Source organism: Protopterus annectens, chromosome 16.part0, assembly GCF_019279795.1.
Source record: "Protopterus annectens isolate FY-2018-M chromosome 16.part0, PAN1.0, whole genome shotgun sequence".
NCBI classification, from domain to species: Eukaryota; Metazoa; Chordata; order Ceratodontiformes; family Protopteridae; genus Protopterus; species Protopterus annectens.
In genome coordinates, this window is record NC_056750.1 from 294,094,525 (window position 1) to 294,117,691 (window position 23,167).

General features: G+C 42.4%; 1 protein-coding gene across 1 annotated transcript in view; it reads left to right on the forward strand.

Annotated features, from left to right (window-relative positions):
• Positions 1–852: 852 nt before the first annotated feature.
• The window catches only part of LOC122790588 (collagen alpha-1(XXVII) chain-like), a 1,538,899-nt gene continuing 1,516,584 nt past the window's right edge, over positions 853–23,167 (forward strand). Inside the window, exon 1 of the mRNA XM_044058114.1 lies at positions 853–954. Coding sequence (XP_043914049.1) covers positions 853–954 — 102 coding nt within the window. The remainder of the gene's footprint in view (positions 955–23,167) is intronic.

Genomic DNA, 23,167 nt, shown 5'->3' on the forward strand with positions numbered 1-23,167 from the left:
AGTCTCCTGGGCCTCGGTTCCCCAACCTGCCAGGTCAGAGTCCGTGGCCTCATCATGGTCAACCCGCTCCTTATCGGATATGGATCTGGATAAGATGATCAGGTGCTTTATCTGTACACAGATCCAGATGGGGGTCTTGCCAGCCCTCCTCCCTCTGGAGGGGGGAGCTCACTTCCTTTCTTTCAACCCATTTCTCCTTCCCTGATCCGACCTTCGGCTTCGGAGTACTCGGATCCGAGGTTGGCCTTGGTCAGGGGGTCAGCGCCGATGGTACTTGTTGCCTCGATGCAGACAGCTGCCTGGAGCGTTTTGGATCCAACCAGTTCGGATACAAGCCGCTCTAGGAGCCGGAGCTTGGGTGTCGGATCCGAGGGAGTGGAACCTTTTCCATCAGCTCTGACGTTGTTGAGCCAGGTCTCCTCCCTCAGAGCTCCATCCATTTCTGGACCGGTTCCGATTCTCACATCAGACCTGGGGAGTCCGGCCTCCTTATTAGCTTCCCAGGAGGTCCGCTTGCCTTCGGCATTCGATGTGGTAGAAAGGGTCCTCTCTATCGGATCGAGACCCCTGACCTCCCCCTCGGACTCCTCCCAGACACCCTCAGCTTTGTCTACAGTCCCCATTGTCTGACCAGAGGGACAGCCCATGCTTGAAGAGCCCCAGATGGTTCCCCCTGAGGAACAGATGGCTTGCGAGCACTCCCCTGAGAGCCCCACTGGAGATGTGCCTCGCAAGCACACGTGCAAGAGGAGGCAGTTGGACTCCAGCGAGTCCCTCACCGTGGACACAGATTTGTATGATGAAGAGGGTTCCCCAAGATCACCTCCCGAGGATGTCTCCTTTGGAGACATCATGGAGATCCTGTGCCAGCGGGAAGGCTGGTCTGACCCCAAGCCCTCTTCTGATGAGTCTGTGTTCCTGGAAGCTTTTGGCACGGGCCCGTCTACTTCTTCGGTGTCCCCTCCCATGGATCCTTTAGTGAATTTGATCACCTCGTGGGCGTGAAAGGAACTGGACACCATGGAGCCTATCCCCAAGCGACCAAATAAAATTTTAAGCCCCCGCCCCCATTCACAGGCCATTCTGGAGTAAGGACTCCCCTGTGGATGCCATTGTGGTAGCAGCAGCCATTAAGGAGGAACTTGCTCAGAAGAGTTCCTCGGTCCACCCTCCTGACTGGGAGTCATGGATGATGGACCGCCTAGGGAAGCCAGTGCATTCTTCAGATACTTTTTCGATCACTGCACTGAATTACTTGGCCCGTGTCACTAGACTCCAACATGACATAGTAAAGGAGCTGGAGGAGTCTCCACCCAAGTCCATGTCACAGGAGGACAAGCCTTCGTTCTGCGTGAAAATGGCCACTCTAAAAGTGGTCTCAAATATGTCCATGCGACTCCTCTCCCATGCTATGGAAGGAGCAGCTATGTCGGCTGGGTCTGGCATGTCTATGAGGCATAACGCCTGGCTCAGGTTGTGTCAATTTTCCAAACCCTTTAAGGCATCTTTTGCCAGTGCCTTTTATGACGGCTCTACACTTTTCAGTAAAACCATCAAGGAGACACTAGTCCAGAGTGAGAAGGATGGGAAGACACTGTCTGCCGTCAGAATCTGCTTCTCTAACCCTCAAAGGTCTTTTTCCCGGAACCAGAGAGGGCAAAAGAAGATGTGATTCTGGAAGTCTCAGTATTCCTGGGACATTTAGGGCTCTTCTTCCCCTAGAGGCAGAGGGGGACAGAATGGACACCAGCCCAGAGGCAGAGGTGGTCTGTGGAACTTCGGGTCTTGAGAACCCAGGCAGCAACCCTGAGGGGTTGCCCAGCTGCTCTACTCTGGAGGCAGTTGGGGGACAATTGTCCTTGCATCCAGCAGCATGGGAGTCCATAACAATAGACCACTGGCTGCTTCAAATCATATCCACAGGATATTCTATCCCCTTCATGGGTTACCGCATATCTCCCAGACACCTTCCAGATGTTACACCCATGCAAAGGGAGGCAGCAGCACAGGAAATGTCCAAGCTGCTAGTAAAATGAGCCATTGAACCTGTCCCCCCAAATCAGTCCGAATAGAGTTTCCACTCCAGGTTCTTTTTGGTGCCAAAGAAAATGGGATACTTAAGGCCCATTCTGGACCTCTCTATCCTGAACCTGTTTGTTGCCAAAGAGAAGATGTTCTTCATCTCACATTGCTGCAGTCCTTACATATGGGTAGTCCGCTGTCCTCGGTCGGCCCGAATACCAAAGTATTAGGCTGACGTCGGTCATGGGCGCTCAGATCTGACATCAGAGCGTCAGGGTATAAAAGCGCATGACCGACGTCATATCCTCAGTCTTTTTTGCCGCATGGTCCGATGCAGAAGCAGCGTTGCGAGTGCCGTTCGGCGTTCTGAAATTTTCGTATTCTGAGTTTCAGACCGAAACCAAGTTGGACTAAGTACCCCGTTGGGGAATATTTTTGTTTTTCTTGCCTCAGTTAATTCCGGATGTCAGAAAAAGTGAATAATTGTATTTCTTGTGGGAAACAGATACCGCATAGGGATTATCACTCTCTTTGCATTCCTTGTTTGGGACCGGATGTCGGTTTTGTGCTAGGTTCAATAAGCGCACTATAAAAAGAAGGTTAGATTGTGCTAGGTTAGTCTTTGGTAAGCGGTGTAATTATAATATGCCGTCGGATCCTCCGACGCCCGCTTCCACGAAGAAGCGCAAAGACAAATCCTTGAAACCTAGACAGGTTGATTCGTCCGTCTCGGACGCCGGTCCTGCAGAAACTACAGTGGAGCAGGTGGATCCGGCTGAAGTTTCTGTTGAGTCGCAGGGGGAAACTTTGATTTTGCAGGATGTGGCCTCACAGGAGTCAGGTCAAGCTGAAGGGGCCTCTCAGGTTACTGTTCTCCCTTCTATGCCTAAGGTGGTTAGGCCTTCTGCTACTATTTCTAAGGCTTCTTCTAAGGGCAGGTCTGTTTTGCCTTCCTCTGGTGTCCCTCCAGGTACTTCAGGGTCTGTGCCTAAAAAGCACATGCTTAAAATAGCAGAAGATTTGATTACTTTAATTAGAGGTTCTATGCCCCCTCCTGATAAGAGGCCCAGGGTGGAGCCAGAGTTGGAAAGTTTGGATCAGGCCTCAGATGACTCAGACTCTTCTGCTGAAGATATTCAAGATTTTCTCCCTTATTCGGATTCTGATGCAGAGGATTCCACTCCTCCTGCTTCTCCTCCAGAGGATTTTTCATTTTCAGAAACTCTGCATTCCATGAGGGAGCATTTTAAGTGGGAAGGACAGGATTTCTCTGATTCACGGAAGAGGCTTAGGGAATTCTTGTTTTTACCACAGCATAGACCCTTGGCTATACCTCCTGTTTTGGATGTTGTTCAAGATGTTTTCTCGGAGGCTTCCCTTAATCCAGATTCCTTGCCTCCTACGCCAGTTAAACCGGACAGGTATTACAGGGTGCCTGAGGCTCATAAATATCTGTATAAGAGTCCTAGGGCGGACCCAGAAACTATTAGTCAGGGGCCTAAGGGTGTTAGAGCTTCTGTTGTAAAGAATCCGGTTCCTCTAGATAAGGAAGCTAGAGCTTTGGATAGATGGGGTAAGAAGGTGTATACCTCTTCTACTTTAGCAATGAGGGCTTTAAATTGCCAGTTTCATATGTTGAAATATCAGAATTTCCTCCTTTCTCAGCTAAAATCTAAAGTGGATGCTTTGGCAGAGGGCATAGAGTGTAAAGAATTGCAGGATTTAGTACATGTCTCTGAACAGGTGGGTAAGCATTCTTTGCAGTGTGGTTTTGATGCTGTACAGGCCTCTTCTAGGGTGGTTGCCACTGGTTCAGTTCTTCGTAGGCATGCCTGGCTTAAGGATCAGAATTTGTCCGAGCATGTTAAAACTAGAATTCTGGATGCCCCTTTACAGTCTGAAGTTTTGTTTGGTCCCCCTGTGGAGTCGGTTTTGAAGAAAATGGAAGACAAGGCTAAGTCCATGCAGACTGTTAAAGATTTTTTGCAGGTGCAACCTCCAAAGTTTAGTAGAAATTGGCCTACTAAGGGGTGGACCTACCCTTCTTCTTATTCTCAGTCTAGGGGTAGATCTAGGCGTGGCAGGGGCAGAGCTCACAGTACATTCAGGCCTAGAACTTGGAGTTCACCTGCACAATCTGCAGGTGAGGGCAGGGGCCAGTCCTTTCGTAAACAGGCCCAATGACCTGCATTTCCAGCTGCCAGATTCTTCTTCCTGGCAGCTCCTTTGGGAGGAAAGTTAGCACTCTTCAAGCAAAACTGGCTTTTAGTCACCCAGGACAAATGGGTATTGGACATTATAAACCGAGGCTACAAGTTCTATTTCCATACATTGCCTCCTTTCAAAGGCATGCCAGACGTTCCTCCTCGGCAAAGGATAGAGGCTCACAAGCAGATTTCTTTACTTCTTCAAATAGGAGCTATACAGCCAGTTCCTCTGTCAGAAGTGGGACTAGGATTTTATTCTCGCCTGTTTCTAGTACCAAAGAAAGGGAACACGTGGAGACCAATTTTGGATTTATCTATCCTCAACACTTATCTGGACATTCCAAAGTTCAAAATGCTGACGTTACAACAGCTTTTACCTCTGTTGGGAAAAGATCACTGGATGGTAACTCTGGATCTCAAAGAGGCTTATCTTCATGTTCCTATCAGGCCCAGTTGCAGGAGGTACCTGCGTTTTCGGGCTGGAAATTTACATTATCAGTTCTCTGCATTGCCCTTTGGCTTATCTACTGCGCCCAGAGTGTTCACAAAGGTTCTGGCTCCAGTGATAGCCTTTTTCAGGTTAAGAGGAATACAGATTTATCCTTATTTGGACGATTGCCTGATTCTTGCACAACACAAAGACGAACTTCTGCATCATCTACAGTATGTGATGGTAGTGTTAAGATGCCTAGGGTATTCTGTGAACGAAATAAAGTCCAGTCTAGTACCCTCTCAGGACATGTGCTTTCTGGGTGTGAGACTGAATACAGCTTCCCAGATGGCCTTTCTGACCCCGGACAAACAAAGAAGCCTTTCTCTTTATTTCCATCAAATGTCTCTACAGTCCAGGCTGACTGCAAGGACAGTCCTTCAAGCCTTGGGGTTCATGGCATCTTGTATTCTGGTGCTTCCCAATGCCAAACTGCATATGAGGAAGCTTCAATGGTATCTCAAAAATGTATGGACACAACACTGCCAAGATCTAGACACTGTCATTCAAATAATACCTTGCATTCAGAAAGAATTTTTGTGGAGGGCTCAGGAATGTCACCTAAACAAGGGACTCTCTGTGACCCGACCAGAGGCGAGTCAGATTCTAACGACAGATGCCTCGGACAAGGCTTGGGGAGCACACCTCAATGGAAAATGGGTGCAAGACACGTGGCCTGTCAGACTTCAACATTTGCATATCAACTTGAAGGAGATGTTAGCAGACCAATTTGCATTGATAGCTTTCAAACATTTACTTCACACAGGACAGGTGTTGATTCAAACAGACAACACTACTGTCATGTGGTACATCAACAAGCAAGGGGGAACCCATTCGTACCCTCTTTGCAGGCAAGCGATGATTTTGTGGGAGACTGCTCTCAGTTTACACCTCAATCTTCAGGCAAGGTTTCTACCAGGAGCACAGAACTCCTTAGTGGATGTGTTGAGCAGACAAATTGTGGATCCTCACGAGTGGAAACTGGATCCTCATGTGTTTCAAAAGTTGACAGTGTTATGGGGGACTCCAGACATAGATCTGTTCGCTTCTCCACTAAATTACCAGTTGCCAAAGTTTTGCACAAAAATGTTTCATCCCACAGCTTGGAAGGTGGATGCTCTATCATTCAGTTGGAGCAATCTTCATGTATATGCCTTTCCACCTCTGCCTCTCATTCCCAAGGTACTTCTGAAGGCCAGAAAAGACAAGCCATCCATGATTCTGATAGCACCGGATTGGCCTCGACAGCACTGGTACCCACTACTGAGGAGTTTGGTACAGGAACCTCCATGGCCTCTGCCTTTGATTCCACATCTTTTGTCTCAGGAGGGCAATCACTTCCTCAATGTCAAGATTCAGTCTCTGCATCTCACAGCCTGGCATATTCTGTTTTAGACCCTGGAGGGTCTCAGCTTCCACAACAAGTTTTGAATGTTATTTTGGAGGCCAGAAGGCCTAGTACAAGGAAAGTTTACGCTGATAAATGGAGGAGATTTTTTCTTTGGAGCAAAGCGAAGGACTTTGATGTTTCCAAGCCTGATTTAAGTGTTTCTCTTCAATATCTTACTGAATTATTGGACAAGGGTTTGTCTTTCTCCTCGATAAAGGTTCATGCTGCAGTCATTTCTGCTCACTATGACTGTGACCCTCCTTTATTTTCCCATCCTTTGTTTAAGCAATTTCTTAGAGGGGCAAAGAACATAAGACCCCCACGTAGAGCTCCTACTCCTGCTTGGGATCTCAATTTTGTGTTGGAAAAGCTTACTCTACAACCTTTTGAGCCTGCAGCTACGGCTGAGTTAAAGTATTTATCATGGAAGACTGCTTTTTTGTTGGCCATTACCTCTGCAAGAAGGTTTTCTGAATTACAGGCCCTTATGGCAGTGGAACCTTTCCTGATTTTTCATAAGGATAGGGTATCTTTGCGTACTAATCCTTCCTTTATGCCTAAAGTGGTTTCTAGTGTGGCCTTGAACCAAACTATTCATTTGCCTACTTTTTATGCAAACCCCCAAAATAAAGGGGAGAAGATTTTGCATACTTTGGATATTCACAGGCAGTTACGTTATTACTTGAGCAGAACCAAGGGGTTCAGGCAGTCTCAGCAGTTGTTTGTTTCTTTTGCTTTGGGTTCTCAGGGAAAACCTGTTTCAAAACAAACTATTTCTAAATGGATTGGGTATTGTATTTCTTTCTGTTATTCCCATCATGGTAAGGAGATTCCGGCTGGAATCAGACCTCATTCCACTAGAGCTACTGCCACTTCTACTGCCTTTCTAAGGGGTAGCTACAAAGATATTTTGGAAGCAGCCACTTGGAGTTCAGTACATACTTTTTCCAAGCATTACCACCTTCCTCTTTATTTTAAGTCTAGGGCTGGATTTGCCACTGCAATATTACAGGGCATTTTAGCAGCCCCTAATGTTTTATGATTTTGCCATCCTCCCTTTACCTCTGCTTTGGGATTCTACCCATATGTAAGGACTGCAGCAATGTGAGATGAAGAACATAGTACAGTTTTGTACCTACCATAAATGTAGATGTTCGAAGATCCACATTGCTGCAGTCCAATTTACCCTCCCTCCTTCCCCTCTGTAGTTTGGCATGGTTATATGGTTTGGGTGATGGTTGTTGTTGGGCATGTTTTGGTAGGTATCCTGTTTTTGGGCTGTGGCCTTTCTTTTTAGGGCCTTCTGACATCTGGGGCAAGAAAAGACTGAGGATATGACGTCAGTCATGCGCTTTTATACCCTGACGCTCTGATGTCAGATCTGAGCGCCCATGACCGACGTCAGCCTAATACTTTGGTATTCGGGCCGACCGAGGACAGCGGACTACCCATATGTAAGGACTGCAGCAATGTGGATCTTCGAACATCTACATGTATGGTAGGTACAAAACTGTACTTTCCGGATGGTCATGCTACAGTCCATCATGCTGTACCTGTAAGAGAGCGACTGGATGTGCTCGTTAGACCTCCAGGATGCTTACTATCACAGAAAAATGCACAGATGCTCCAAGAGGTTCCTCCGCTTTTGGCTAGGAGCCAGTCATTATCAATTTCGAGCCCTACCCTTTGGTCTTACCACAGCCCCCAGGGTGTTTACCAAAGTGATGGCGGTTGTAGTGGCTCACCTGAGGCTTCAGGGGATTCAGGTCTATCCTTACTTGGACGATTGGCTCCTCACTGCTCCCACCAGGTGTCTACTTTCCCAAACCAGGGATTACTTTCTGACACTTGCCCTGAGTTTAGGCATCACAATCAACACATCCAAATCTCTTCTAGATCCTGTACAGGTGATAGACTATATTGGGGCCAGGATAGATACTATTCAGTGCAAAATATTCCTGACCTTGGAGAGATTTCAAAACCTCAGGATGCATGTCTCCCTGATCTGTCGTTCCCACCTCCCAACAGCGGAATCAGTGTTGAGGGCTCTAGGCTCTATGGCGGCGACCATAACTCTTCTTCCATGTGCTCAGCTACACATGCGGATTCTTCAGTGGACTCTAGCGGTTCAGTGGTCCCTGTTGGAACTGCCGTTGACTTATTCTATCCAACTATTTTGAGTGTATTGGTCGGCCCTCATATGGTGGATGAGCTCTCCGGACATTTTGGAGGGACGACCCATTGTTCCAGCCCTGGCTCAAATCACAGTGACCATGGATACCTCCCAACTTGGGTGGGGGGGTCATTGTTTGGGCAGGACAGTCCAAGGCCTGTGGTCCCTCAGAGACCATCTTGCATATCAGTGTCCTAGGGATGAGGGTGGGCCTTCTAGCGTTGCAGGTCTTTCATGCCTTTCTTTCTCTGGGGACAATTGCCATTCAGTCAGACAGCATGTCAGAAGTCTGGTATATCAACAAACAGGGAGGGACCAAATCTTACCCCCTTTGTTGTGAGGCCATGAGAGTGTGGGAATGGATGATCTCCACCAGTCGCTTTCTCATCACAATGCACATTCCGGGACGGTCCAACATCCTAGCGGACAGGCTAAGTCGGACCATTCTGATGCCTTACAAGTGGTCTCTGAATCTGTCAGTAGCAGAACAGATCTTCAGGGAGTGGGGTCACCATTGCTACAATCTCTTCACATCTCCTTCCAATGTGAAGTGCATCAAGTTTTTCGCTCTGAACCCTCTGCCGGGGGAGTCCCTCAGAGATGCTCTAGTTCATGCTTGGCCTCCCAGTCTTCTGTATGCTTACCCACCAGTACCTCTCATTCCGAGGTTTCTGCAGAAAGCTTGTCGACTGGGGAGCAAGGTGATCCTCATTGCCCCATTCTGGCCTCGCCAGGTATGGTTTGCCTTCCTTTGGTCTCACCTTCTGGCTCCACCTTGGATCCTAGATCCCATTCAAGATTTGATTTCACACCCCTTGGGGGTGCCTTATCCGAGTCTGGACAGCCTGAAGCTCACGGCTTGGCTGCTCCAATTCCCGTAATTGCTAGGACTCTTCCTCAGTTAGATCTATTTTGGTAGCTGCTCATAAGTCTTCGACCAGAAAGATTTATCGCAGCAAAGTGGAAACGTTTTTCTTTCTGGGCCTCTCAGAGGAGTTTAGATCTTTTCACGGCTCCTATTTCCCGCTATTCTTGATTTTTCTAGCTGATATTTTCCAGCACGGAGCTAGTTTTTCTACTGTCAAAGTTCAGTTGGCTGCCATTTCCCATTTTCATGAGGGTGAGAATTCTGTATCCTTAGCATCTTCCAGACTATGTAAAGCTTTTATCAAAGGCACTTTTTTGCTACACCCTCCGGTCAAAGATCCCATTCCCCCGTGGGACCTTACTATGGTTCTCCAAGCTCTGGTCGCTCCGCCTTTCAAGCCTGCCGCAATTGCAGATCTAAAATTTTTGTCGTGGAAAACAGCCTTTCTGGTATCTATCACCTTTGCTGAAAGGGTTTCAGAATTACAGGCCTTGTCCATCAAATTTCCGTACATGATCATTCATAAAGACAGAGTTTCCCTTTGGACCAATCCATCTTTTCTTCACCAGTCAATATTAATCAGACTATAAATTTGCCTGTGTTCTTCCCCAATTTTACGAACAAAATGAAATACAAACTACACATGTTGGATGTTCATAGACAGTTACGATTGTGTTTACACAGGACAAAAAATTTCCATAAATCTGATCAATTGTTTGTTTCCTTCTGTGAATCCTTTTTGGGGAAACCTATTTCCAAGGTCACTATAGCTAGATGGATTTCATTATGCATCCTGCATGTCTATAAGGACAGCGGCATGTCTCTTCCAGGTCAGGTTAAAGCTCATTCCACCAGGTCCATGGCTACGTCTGTGGCTTTCTGGTCTAGAGTGTCTTTGGATGACATTTGCTCTGCAGCTACTTGGTCCTCATCTCATACATTTATTTCTCATTATAAGTTGGGTTTGATTTCAAGAAGGAGAGCATCCTTTGGTTCCGTGGTGCTCCAGAATATCCTTCCATGAGGGCCTCCCAGGAGTTTTAGTAGCTGGGGACTCTGTCCCACAGGTTTAAGACCAAATGAATTAAACTACTTCAGATAAAGAAGTTATGTACTCACCATAACGTTCCATCTGAGTAGTTGTACTTCATTTGTCTTCAGCCATCCCTCCCTCCTTCACCTGGACTTTGGTGCATGATCAGCCTACGGGCTGCAGTATAGGTCACAAGTATATTATCAGGTCAGGTACTAAGGATAAGTTCAGCAAACTCGATCTGGGGATGGAAGGCAGTGGAGGTGTATTATGGGTAAGGGGAGGAGTCTGGAGCTCAGCACTGATGCTAGTAATATTTGCTGGCTCGAATCCGATACAGATCCATATTCCCGCAGGTTGAAGACAAATGAAGTACAACTACTCAAAATGGAACATTATGGTGAGTACATAACTTCTTTTTTTCTTACATTCTGCTTCCCCCTGGATAATCAGTGTTCTGTTAACATTGTCAAATGTTTGCCTCACCAACACAAAACCACACTGATACATATCTATCAATTTCGGTATCACTTTTGCCATTCTTTTAGCCATTATAGACATAAATACTTTATAATCATGGTTGAGTGTTGAAATGGGCTTGAATGAAGGTGGATCTGATGGATCTTTACCCTCTTTAGGTATTACCATTACCACTGCCATCTTCCAGGATGCTGCTACTTCTCCTCCTCTTAAAATAGTGTTAAACATAACCTTCCAGATCTTTATCAGTTTTTTCCCTTCATAACTGCCAGACTTCCACTGGAATACTATGTATTCCTGGGGACTTTCCTGTAGATTGGTTATACATAGCCCTTTTTATCTCATCCCTTCCTATCCTAACTGTTAATAATTGAGCCTCATCTACCTCTAATCTTGGCATATTTAATTTTTCCATAAACATTTCCATTTGCACCTTTTCATGATTTCCTTATTTCTCTGCTTTATACAAACTTTCATAAAATTTCCGAAATATTTCTAATACTTGTACAGCGTCTCTTGTTATTTTCCTTGTTATAGGCTCCCTAAGCTTGGTGACAGCCCTTTTCACTTTCTGTTGCCTGAGTTTTTGTTCTAAATGTTTTTGTGTTTTAGAATTATCATCAAAAACAGTTGTTTAACGGCAGTCTTTCTAAACTTCTGCATATTATCGAGGTAATCCCTTATTTTCCGTTTAGCATTCTGCAGTTGCTCCTTTTCTTGTTCTGAAAGATTTCCCCTATTTTGTAATACTTTAACTTAATTTGTCAATACCTCTAAATAATTCTTGTTACTGTTTAACCATCTCTCCCTTTATTTTATTTCCACCCTAGTTTTAAACTCCACTTTAATTTTATCCCACTCCCTAGCTGTGTTTTCAGAAGAAAATTCTATCTTCTCTTGTAGCTTCTGAATTAATTACAAAACCCATTCCTTGAATTCCTCTCTTTTCAACCGATATGCTGGAAGGCACCAGTGTCTCATTTTTATTTCATCACCTTGAATTTTTATTTTAGCTATTATTGGCGCATGAAATGAAATATTTATTGGGTGCATTTCAAGACCTTCAATTAAATGCACATGTTCCTATAAGATATGAACTCTATCCAGCTTAGCCCAGTTTTTGTATCTAGTCAATGTAATATGTAAATTCACTCTGAATTCCTAGTACTGAATTCACATTTTCCATGCCAAACATTTTCATAAATTTCGTCAAATATCTACCATCCTTGGTTATATTTTCTCTTCTAGGCCCCCAGACACATCTTCACTGTTGCAAACCAAATTCCAGTCTCCACACAATAATATTCCTTGCTGAAAGCTGACTATTCTCCCAGAATTTTCTTAAACTCCATTATAGCAGTTTTAGAGGGATGTAAATGCATGTAGAACCAAAAAACGAACCAGCACAATGGGGAAAAGTGCTAAAATATAATTTATTCGTGGCAAAGTTTATTCCATATAATCCTTGTGTTGCATTTCCGGTTTCGGCTATCTTTAGCCTTCTTCAGTGCATAAAGAGAAAGTAGTGTGTTAACAGCACATCCTGGTCAATGCTTATATACCAAATAATTTAAAGGTGTATATACACCAAAAAGACTTTTCACATTTGTTAGGAATTAGTCATAGAACTCTAAGCTTGTCTCGGTCTTCAAAAGATAATACCATCAAACTTAACAAATATAAAGATGTATTACAAAAGATGCATGAAACAAGAAGCTGACAAAGATTACTCCATTTCGGGCGACCTATTACAATATATCAGGATAAATATAAATCAAATCTCTTCCAATACATGTGTTTAGTCATCACACCTTATAGCAGAAATATTAAATATGATTAGAACATCATTTAACATTGGAACAAATTGGGTGGTTATTTATAGTGTCCAGGACGGATACAGAATAGTTTAGTTGCAATATGCTGAAACAAATGTGAAAGCCTTTATGTTCAGGCTGTTTGTCAATGTGTGTTGATCTACCTTGTCCTATCTTCATAACTGTAAACTATTTGCCTCCCACTATCAATATATATATATATATATATATTTATATATAATATATATACTAATCTAATCCAACATAACATTCATTATGACATAGCGCTTTGAGTCTTTTTCTTTTTGAGTATCTGATATTTTGACCTTTGGCTCCTCTAACCAGAATTGTTGAATAGCTTCTTATGATAGTGGTGGAAACCAACAATATGTACATATGATTCACTCTAAGTGCTCTCAAAAAAATTTTTTACAAGCATTTTTCTCAAACTTATTAGTATTCATGAGCTTTTTTTGATTGGCTCTTATGTATTTAAAGGAGGATGCAAATGAACTTGATGATACTGTTTTACACTGAAGAAGGCTGTTGGCGAAACTAGTCTGTTATATTCATCAGTATTTTAATAAATATATCCATTTCATTTAAACCAGGTTTGAACAAAGCCCCTAACCTGGTAATCCATGAGGATTCCATATAATTTAATTTGTCATGCCAGCCTGCTTTAGAGTTTCTATGCAAAACAATTTTGTCAATAATCACAAATTTAAAATGCGCAGTTTGATGAGTTATAGTATGTTTGTATAGAGCATTGGAAATTTTTCGATTTCTAATGGCACTGAGATGTTCACTTATCCTGTGTCTCAGTGGTCTGGATGTTTGACCCACATAGAAGGAGGAACATGTACAAGTGGCCAGATAGATCACCCAATCCGTACTGCAATTGCCAAAAATTCTAATCTGGTATACCTTAGGGGTATTACTGCTAGAAAATTCTTTGGTCTTAGAAATATGTCTGCAAGTGCTGTAAATGCATGCCACTGTAATCCTCCTCCCTAGCCAGTAGCTCCGTAGTACTGTGTATCTTCCATTATTTTCTTTTTCCCCCCTCTTCTATCACTATTGGAGCTCCTGTTGTAATTAATATAAGTACTCATCTTTTCCTTTGCCCCAGATATTCTGCTGAATAACCATCCTGAAAACCTTTCTTTATCAAATTCACATGTTCAGTTCTTTTCAGGTGTGTCTTCTGTAGCATAGCTATTTGCAGTCTACATTTTTTTCATATAGTTCACTATTTTTTCATTTTTATATTTATCTGTAAGATCATTCAGATTGAAAGACATTACATAAAGCATCATTTTCCTATACAATTATTATCACCTTTTATGTATAACTGCTTTTTGTTAAATGTCTACTTCCACCTTTTTATGTTACATGTATATACTGTTCGACAGGTTGGTCTTTTATACAGGTTTTTCTTATTATATCCACTTCTGCCTATGCTACATCTTACATAACTTTTTGTTTTTTTTTTGAAAGCCCTCAAACAGAACAACACCCCCCCCAAAACCCTCCTAAAACCTATTAATAACACATAAAATTATGTACATCTTCAAATAGGGTTCCTATTGAATTGTCGAAAGCTTAGGTTGTCGAATGCTTAATCATAGACACCTAAGCGTTGAACACTTACAATAGCGAATGGCCACATCATCGAATTCTTTCCTCGGGAAAGAATTTGCTTGGCCGTTATCGGGGATTTGCCCTTTCCCCAATGTAGAGCGATCTTGGAGTTGGTATATTTAGTTATTGTCGATGCTATGATATAGATGCTTCAAATATTGCCACTTCCAGTTGTTTTATCTCTGTTAAAATATTCAGTCCTTCAAATACAGTTGGTTTAGACTTTGATTTCCATGCAATAGTAATTGCTTTTTTTGGCAGCCACCAGAATTAAACTTAACAAGGTCTTACAATCTTTAGGCAATTCAGATCCATTATCCCAGATCAAAAAATAATTTTCTTAGTTACACTTGTTTGCTTACCCACTATTTCTGACAGAGTACTCTGCAAGTAATTTTTGAATTCTGCCAACTCATTACATTCCCAAAACATATGTTTCTGGTTACCCCTTTCTTACCCATCACACCTTCTCCATTTGACATCTACCTGAGAAAAAAATTCCTTGGAGTTTGCTTGGGGCTACACAAACTCTTCCAGGAAAAAGTCCTAAATCTTCTGGACTTTATTGCATATTTGAGAACCATACATATGTCCTCTCATTGTTTCCTTGTGAATTGCTTATTCAATCTCTCTTCCCAATGTTTTCTAATCTCCTTTGGTTGATTCCTTTAGTTACTGTGCCATGTTTTATATACCCTACTAATTACCCCTATTTAACAGCAACTTCTGTTCTAGATTCAGCTAAAAACTCTACAAGAGCAGGTCTTTCACTTAAGATTCCCCAGCCTTTTCTCTTTGCCTATACATTGATATGAAACTATGATAGGGTAGGCAGTCTCTAGCCTGCAGATCATATGTCTTCTTGGCCTTTGCCCATTCTATTACCTTTCCCTCTTTGGTTATTTTCTCCCAATATCTTTGTTCGTTTGCTCCAATTTTCTCCAGTAAATTCCAGTCCCCTCTTGCATTTTCTCTGTATCTCTAATAGCAGTCATCCCTATCAGCAAAATCTCCTTTCCCCATTCTCATGTTGGCTTAGTTCTTAGAATATTTTCTTCTACTTTAAGAATATAATATTCTGAATGGTTGTTGTTATTCTCCTTAAGAATATGCATCCAAAATCCCAATTTCTCCTTATTTCTTGAATTCTTCCCTGCTTCATCATTGTCCCTTTCCACTTTGAATTATAGCTTTCTGCTTATGTTATGTACATGAGCTTTAACTGTATAGCTCTAAAATATCCTTTCAAATCAGGTAATTGTAAACCACCTTGTTCTATTAAAGAATCAAATTATCCCTATTGACTATTGTCCTCTTCCCCTCCCAGGTAAAATTCTTCAACTCTTTACTAATTACTGTCAACAACTTCTTTTCTGGTTGATAAAAAAACATGCCTGACCTGTATATAAAACTAAAGGCACTAAAAACACTTTCCCTGCTTGTAGCTTGATCTCCATATCCATAAACAAGGGCTTCCAGTTTCTTGGTTTTTGTATTGTCTTTTGTTTAGTCTCTTTCTACCTATCCTTAGCTGCCATAACTGAATCCTTTTTAATCCATACTCCTAAATATTTCATTTTATGTCCCCATAAGCATGGGTATTGCTGAACCAATTCAGGTGTGGTTATCTTCATTAATTCTATACCCCAAAAAGACTTGAAACTGCCTCAAAATAGTCCACAGTACTGAAATGTCCTTTTCTGGTTTTACCAGGCACAAAATAATATTGTCTGCAAATAAAGCCAAATTTTCTTGATTATCATACCAGTTATAATTTATGAGTCCCTTATTTTCTTTGCCAGTAGCACTAATTATAATGCAAATAATGAAGGGAAAGGATGAAACACCTGCTTAGTTCCTCTGTACAGACCAAATTTATCAGACAGGAACTCTTTCATTTTAATTTTTGCTTCTGATCTCTCATGTATCCTCCTATTAACCTTATGATTGTATCAGAAAATGCAAATGTTTCCATTGCCCTACTCGTATAATCCCAGCTTTTTCTGTTGAATGCTTTCTCTGCAGCAAGACCCAACAACAATGTTATTTTCTTACATTCTTCTTCCCTCTGGATCATCATTGTTCTATTAATGTTGTAAATATTTGCCTTCCCCTCCACAAAATGACATTGATCCAGGTCTACCAATTATGGCAGCACCTTTGCCATTCCTTTAGCTATTATAGACATAAACAGTTGATAAGCATGGTTTAAAATTGGAATGGACGTATATATCAAGTTGGGTCTGGTGGGTCTTTACTGTCTTTAGGTATTAACAGCCACCACACCTTTTCCTCCAAGATGCTGGTGCTTCCCCTTCTTTTAAAATAATGTTAAAATACTGTTAAAACCTTCCAAATCTTTATCACTCTCTTCCTGCCTAACTTCCAAACTTCCACAGGAATACCATCTATACCTGGAGACTTTCCTGCAGACTGATTATACGTCAACATCTTTATCTCATTTCCTCCTATCTTAACTGTTAATTGCTGAGCCTCATCAACCTGTAATCATGGCATAGTTATTTTCATTTGTGTTCTTTCTTGATTTCCACATTTGTCTGCTTTATACAAGTTTTCATAACATTTCCGAAATAACTCTAATACCGCTACTATATTTTTAAATGTCCACTGCTAATGGGGTTTCATAGTATTGGCCTGGATGTAACCATAAAGATTTAAAAACTAAAATAGTCATGGACATTTAGAAGCCATGTAGCTGAAACACTTGATGTCCTTAAGGGGTCATTTACATGTATCTCATTGTCTTCCCTTACAGGAGATTTAAAGTATCACACATTGAAAAGTCTAGCTTGGGTGGGTTTTCCTGCAATTTTTACTGAATGGTTGATCTGTGTGATCTTTTTACCCTTTAGTTTATGTATATTTATCAATCTCTCTCTCTCTCTCTCTCTATATATATATATATATATATATATATGTATATATATATATATATATATATATATATATATATATATATATTATAGGTTCATAGGTAAGTACTAGGCTATTGGCCCTAGGGCCTATATAAGCCTAGCCAAATGGTACCCTGGCTTTTGCCACCCAGTAAAATTATTTTCCTGTGCCCCTGTCAAGCAGAGAGACAGAAGTGATCCCCGGGGTGAATTTCCTATCTCCCATCCAATCATCAAGATTTTTTCTTGAAGAGTGCTAATGAGGAGCTTTATATGATATAGATAGGTAGTTTGTTCCAGAGTGTGGGAAGTCTCTGGGACAGGAATCTATCCCTCCAGCATGTTCTGTTTATTGTGGTGACAATGTTTAGGTCCCTAGAGTGTGTGGCTCGGAGGGATTGGGATTTCTTTAAGTGGACCATGTCCAACAGCTCTGGGTTTGACATAGCTTTGTATGTTAGGCAGAGATCGCCTCTGATGTTGGCAATATCAGTTGGTTCTGTATATTTAGTGCCATTGTGCTGTAACTCAGAGCAGATCTGAGTTTTGCCATTGAGATTATTGACATAGCTATAGAATGCTTTGTGGTTGTCTTTAGAATCAGTGGTGATTTTGTTTTCATAACTAGCTTTGGAGAATTTTATGAGGGATCTCAGCTTCTTACTGAGGCTGACCACGGATCATCTTTCTACTGTTGTAGAGTTTGTTTATGGCAGGGGACCACTAGATTGATTTCCTTTTTTTTGGAGGATAGCATCTTGGTTCTGTTAGGGATAGCACAATCCATGCACTCGTGTAAGTGCTTATATAGTGCATTTGTGTAGGATTCAGCAGTCGTACCTCTATTGTCCATCTGCATGGGTGTCGTGAAATTTTCCACTCCTAACTTAAGAGGCGTGAAGTTGGTTTTGGAGAAATTTTTTACGGTAGTTTCCCTAATGGGCGGTGGGGACGGGATGTGGATGTCTAGGCTGATTAGCTTGTGGTCGGATCTGACCAACGAGGAATTGACCCCAGAAAACGTTGAGTGAAAGAGTTGGTACATGAGTAGTTTTCCCACTTAATGGTGGGGTAGTTGAAATCGCCCACTATTAGGGTGCTGGGTTGTACCCTAATATGTTCCAGTGTATAAAGAAATGAGGAGTGGGAATCCTGGGGCATGTTGGGGGATCTGTAGCAAGTTACAATTTGGATTGTGATCTTGCCCAGAGTTAGTTGCACTTGGATAATCTCAGATGCATTATGCTGAGCAACTAGCCTGGAGATGTGGATTTCCTTAATGAATATGGACACGCCTACACATTTAGTGTTTTGGTCCAGATTAGGTGGCCGAAAGGTGTGGTATGAATTATAGCCTGCTAATGCAGGGGTGCTCTCTGAAGCCTTGAACCAGGTCTCTGTCACTGCACAGTTGTCGATGTTCTCCATTTTAAGGAGTGCCTCAAGTGAATGCATTTTGAGGTTTAGACTTCTAACATTGAGTAGCATTACCCTCAGATTTTGCTTGCTTGTACGTGTTACGGTGGTGAATTTGTCATTTGAACCTTGCCATTATATTGGGTGGCAAGAGCCTTAGCCAATATCTGGAATCCCAAGGGCGACAGGTGCAGGACATCTCTGGCAAAGCATCGTGGTCTGTCGACCATGTCATCCCAGGTAGACAGATACTGGATCCCCTTAGAATGACACCAGAAGCTTAGCCAATTGTTGAAGTCAATCATTTTGTCCTTGTACTGTGGTATCATTCTGGGTGATGGCAGGATGATACTTAGGGCTAGGGTCATACCTGCCTGGGCTACAAGATCGGAGAGCTCCTCCATGTCTCTTTTCATGTAGTCCAGGGAGGTAAATCTCAGGTCATTCACACCAACATGTAGAATGACAGAGTGATATTTGTACTTGTTGTGGAGTGACCTGAGTGCGTGCATTATGTGGCGGATCCTGGCACCCGACAGGCAGCTGACAGTAACTTTCTCCTTGTTTAGCCTGGTGAGTGGAACATCAGTGTGCCTGACTATAGAGTCACCTATGACTAGAGTGTTGGGTATGTTGTTATGCCTTATAGGCTGTGGTTGAGTGGCACACTGAGTTTGTGGGCTATGTGTCATTTGGGTTGTGTTGGAGGGGTGGAGGTTGCATGCGTTTCTGCTTTGGAGGTCTCTGTTGCTTGAGCAGAGTTTTATTGAGAGCCTATACACACACACACATTATATATATATATATCTATATAAAATTAGTTTACTTTGAAAATTATGAGTACAGGTTCGACGAAAATGGGAATGTTGAACCACACTTGGTTGATTCCCGTTTATACCAACCTGCATTATTACGAGTGCACAATTTAGCGAATGCCACTGTGTATTCACACATCTGTCATCGGAGTTATGACTACAGATTGTGGTATAGTGGGGATTGGGAAATTACTATTTTCCACACTTTAGTGCAGTCTTGGAGTTGGAATATATTATTTGCAGGGGATGTGGGGGGGTGCAGCCCCCCTCCCCCACAAAAACATTACATGTCATGTTGTCTTATCTCAAATTCATTCTTTGCTGGTTGGGTTCGGAACCAAACATCTGTTCTGACTCAGCCTAATTCAAAAGTTCGAGAACTTCCACTAGCTCAAGGCTATACCCTATCCCATGATGCTCTGGGAAGATTACCCAGATTTAATTTGCCGCTCAAACAGATCAGGTGACTTCTGACTGGCTCTTGGCTAAGTTATAGTGGTATCTTCTATTTTTTTTCTTTCCTCGTTTATATTTCCTAGACATATAGAGTTAAGAGTTTTTTGGCATTAGCAAGTTGTTAGTTTTATACTTGAATGTGTTTTGCCTGCGTTTACTGTTGTTGGCCGTCGTCGTTTTTTTCATCAGGCCTACTTACACTTACTGTCTTTAGTTCCCTGTCCCTCGCTTTAAGCTCATTTTAGTTAGAGAGCTTTTTTCTTCCCTATAGGTAACTCGTTTAAGCTAGAGGGCTCCCTGTGGCCCGTTTAATTTAGAGGGCTGCTCCCCTATCTTTCCACTTATCTTTCCCCTTGTTATTCATGAGGAGAGTCCGTTTAAGTTAGAGGACTTCTCCACTGTGTCGTAATTTGCTGTTTAATCTAGAGTTAACGTTTTTTCAAAAAAAAAAAAAAGGTTTCGTATTCAATAGCGCTAAGCTGGTTTGTCTTCTTAGACTAGTTGCTTGTGTGTTATTTAGTATTGTTTAAGTTCCCTTTCTTGTTTCTAGGTTGAAGGCTGTAGTGGGATATTGCTATTTGGAAATCTTGCTATTTCTTATAAAAAAGGACTTTGTTTGAATGATAGGTTGGTTAAATCTTATTTCATCCTGCCTGAAGAAAATTTGCTCACTGATTTGAGATTTAAAGGTACAGTTCCCTGAAGGAGCTGTAATGTCTGTGATTTCATGGTAACAGGTTTTAATAGAATTAATAATAAAAAAATTGACCTGATGGGGTCCTTCTCTTGTACTACTGAAGTCATCATTTGTGCTCTTCTTTGCCCATGTAATTTAATATATATAGCTCAAAGTAAAAGAATGTTCAGAAGTAGACTACAAGAAAATGTTAGGGATATAAAAAAAAAAAAAAAATAGAAAGCTCTGTGGATATTCACTATAGGGAATGTCATAATGGTATCATAATTTATTACAAGCAACTGTTTTAGAGAACATTTTTATTAAGTTGTGTGATGCTGCTATGTTAAAAGATAGATTGCTTTATAAAGAATCTATCTTTATTTTAAAGTATAATACTTAGTACCTAATGGACTTGATGGTGAAATTAACTGGAGATATTTAATTTAATTGAGTCTTGACTGTTTTATTAATTGTTTTATTGGACTGCGTATTTAAGGGAATGTTTTTTTCTATTCATTATAGCTCTTAAAGGCTGTGTTGGCCGAGGCGCTAAGGTTTGAATAAACTTTTCTTTTGGATCTGTTGCCAAGTGGTTCTCTTTTATATATTTTTGTTTTTTGATTTATTTGTCGTTGTAGTGGGATATTACTCTGACTATATTGTAGAGGATTACTGAATTCGAGTTTAAAAATATCTTTATTTTTGAATTTACAAAGTTAACTTCTTAGAACTACATATTAGTACAGTTTTTTGGTAGTTCCTTTGTTAATAGACATGTCTAAGGACCAGAAAGAACCAAAACAATCTGGTTTCAAAAAATGTGACAGATGTAAGTAGAAAATATCTCTCAGTGACAGGCACACCAGTTGTGTTTATTGCCTGGGTGCGCTTCATTTGCAAGAGTGTTGTGCCTTTTGTCATGCTTTTAGCAGCAGAGTGCTCTTAGAACATAAAAATAAATTAATAGTCAGAGGTTTGCTGAAGATACCTTTCTCAGAGGCTTTAAAAGGGTGTCAGAGCTCTAAACCATCTGCAGGATCCCCTCCTTCTTAAAATTGGAGAAGTTGGGCAAAAGAACTTCTACTTCAGCTCCAGCTTCGGAGCCACCTAAAAAATATTGTGGCAAAATCACCTGGTCTGGAACCAAGCAGTCTTGGTTCCGAAAAGCCTGTATCTTCGGCTCTATCTGCAGCTCTGTAGCTGACAGAGTTTCAATTCAGGAGCCAGTCCCAAGTTTTGGAACCAGTTACTCCAACATTAAGATCTCTGCTCCTAGAAAGAGCGTGGTCACCATCGTTGTCCTCCCAATCCTCCAGGTGTTTATCCGATGATGACGTGGAGCGAGTGGTGAGGAGACTCCTTCGAACACTGGTGCTGGCAATAATTCTGTCAACTCTGACCCAAAAGGAACAAGAGCCAACAAAGTCCCCTTCCTCTTCTTCAATTCCTCCTCCAACCTGACCGAGGGCTTCGGAGCCAGAGGACTTGGGCTTGATCGTAGTGGAACTGCTGGAACCGAGACCTCCACAAGATCATCAGTTCCAACATCTGCTCTGACTTCCTCAGTTCCATCAGAACTTGAGGAGTCTAGGAGCAGACGTTCTGCTGTCAGGTCCGGGGAGGAGAGTTGGCTCGGACAGTTGTCCGACCTGATTCTACCTCTCTGGGCCTCGGTGCGGTTGAGCTTGGCTCCTACATTGACTTCAGAGCCAACCACTCTGCCTTGGGTTTGGTCTTCTGTCTCTTTGGAGCCAGGGATCTCCTTGGAGCGGGCCGAGGGGGCTTTTGAGCTGATGGAGAGAGTACTGTCACCTCAGGCTGCTTCACTCTCGGGTCCAGGTACTCTTCCCCCTAAAGCGCCTGTGTCAGTCTCAGCATCATCTCTCCCTCTCAAGTGCAGAGACCATTTGCCCCAGGAAGGCCCCATGGGCGAGATTATCTCTTCCAAAATCTCCCCAAATTACCCCTTTGAGGAGGTCCCTCAGAAGAGATTGTGCAGGAGGAAGCACGTAGACTCCCCGGATGAGTCCATCACCTCAGACACCAACCAGGATGAATCTGAAGGGTCCCCATGGTCCCCCTCTGAGGTTGTCTTCTTTGCAGACATCCAGGAGATTATTAAGCAGAGGGGTGGCTGGAAGCCCATCAATCCTTCTGAGGATGAGTCGGTGTACCTGGAACCTTTTTGGTCTTGCCCCTCCACCTCTTGGATGGCTCCGTCTTTTGACCAGCTGATTAATGTAATTTCTCAAAAGGGGCGGAGCTCTCCAGATACAGTGGAACCTGTTCTGAGGAGGCCGAATAAATACATTACAGCACCTACAGTAGATGCTATGGTGGTGGCGGCACCCACAAGAAAATGAATTGTCAGAAACTTCCTTATCTGTTCATCCACCGAATAAAGAATTTCGAATGATGGACAACGGAAAGTGTACTTTTTTTCAGTGGCATTTATACTTAGATCGCTGAATTACCTGACCCATTTTATGAGACTACAGAGGGATCTCATGAAAGATCTAGGAGGTACCCTTCAAGGTACTGTAGCTGTAGGGGTTTCAGATAAAGTTTCCTCTCAGCTTTCCACCTTAAACTTCGTGGTTAACGCCTCCATGTGGCTGATCTCCTACACAGCCAATGGAGCGAGCAGGGCAGCGGGTACAGGAATATCATTAAGGAGACATTCCTGGATGTGCTTATGTAACTTTGCTGAACCCTTTATGTTTTCCTTCACTAATGCCCCTTTTGATGGCTCGTCATTGTTCGGG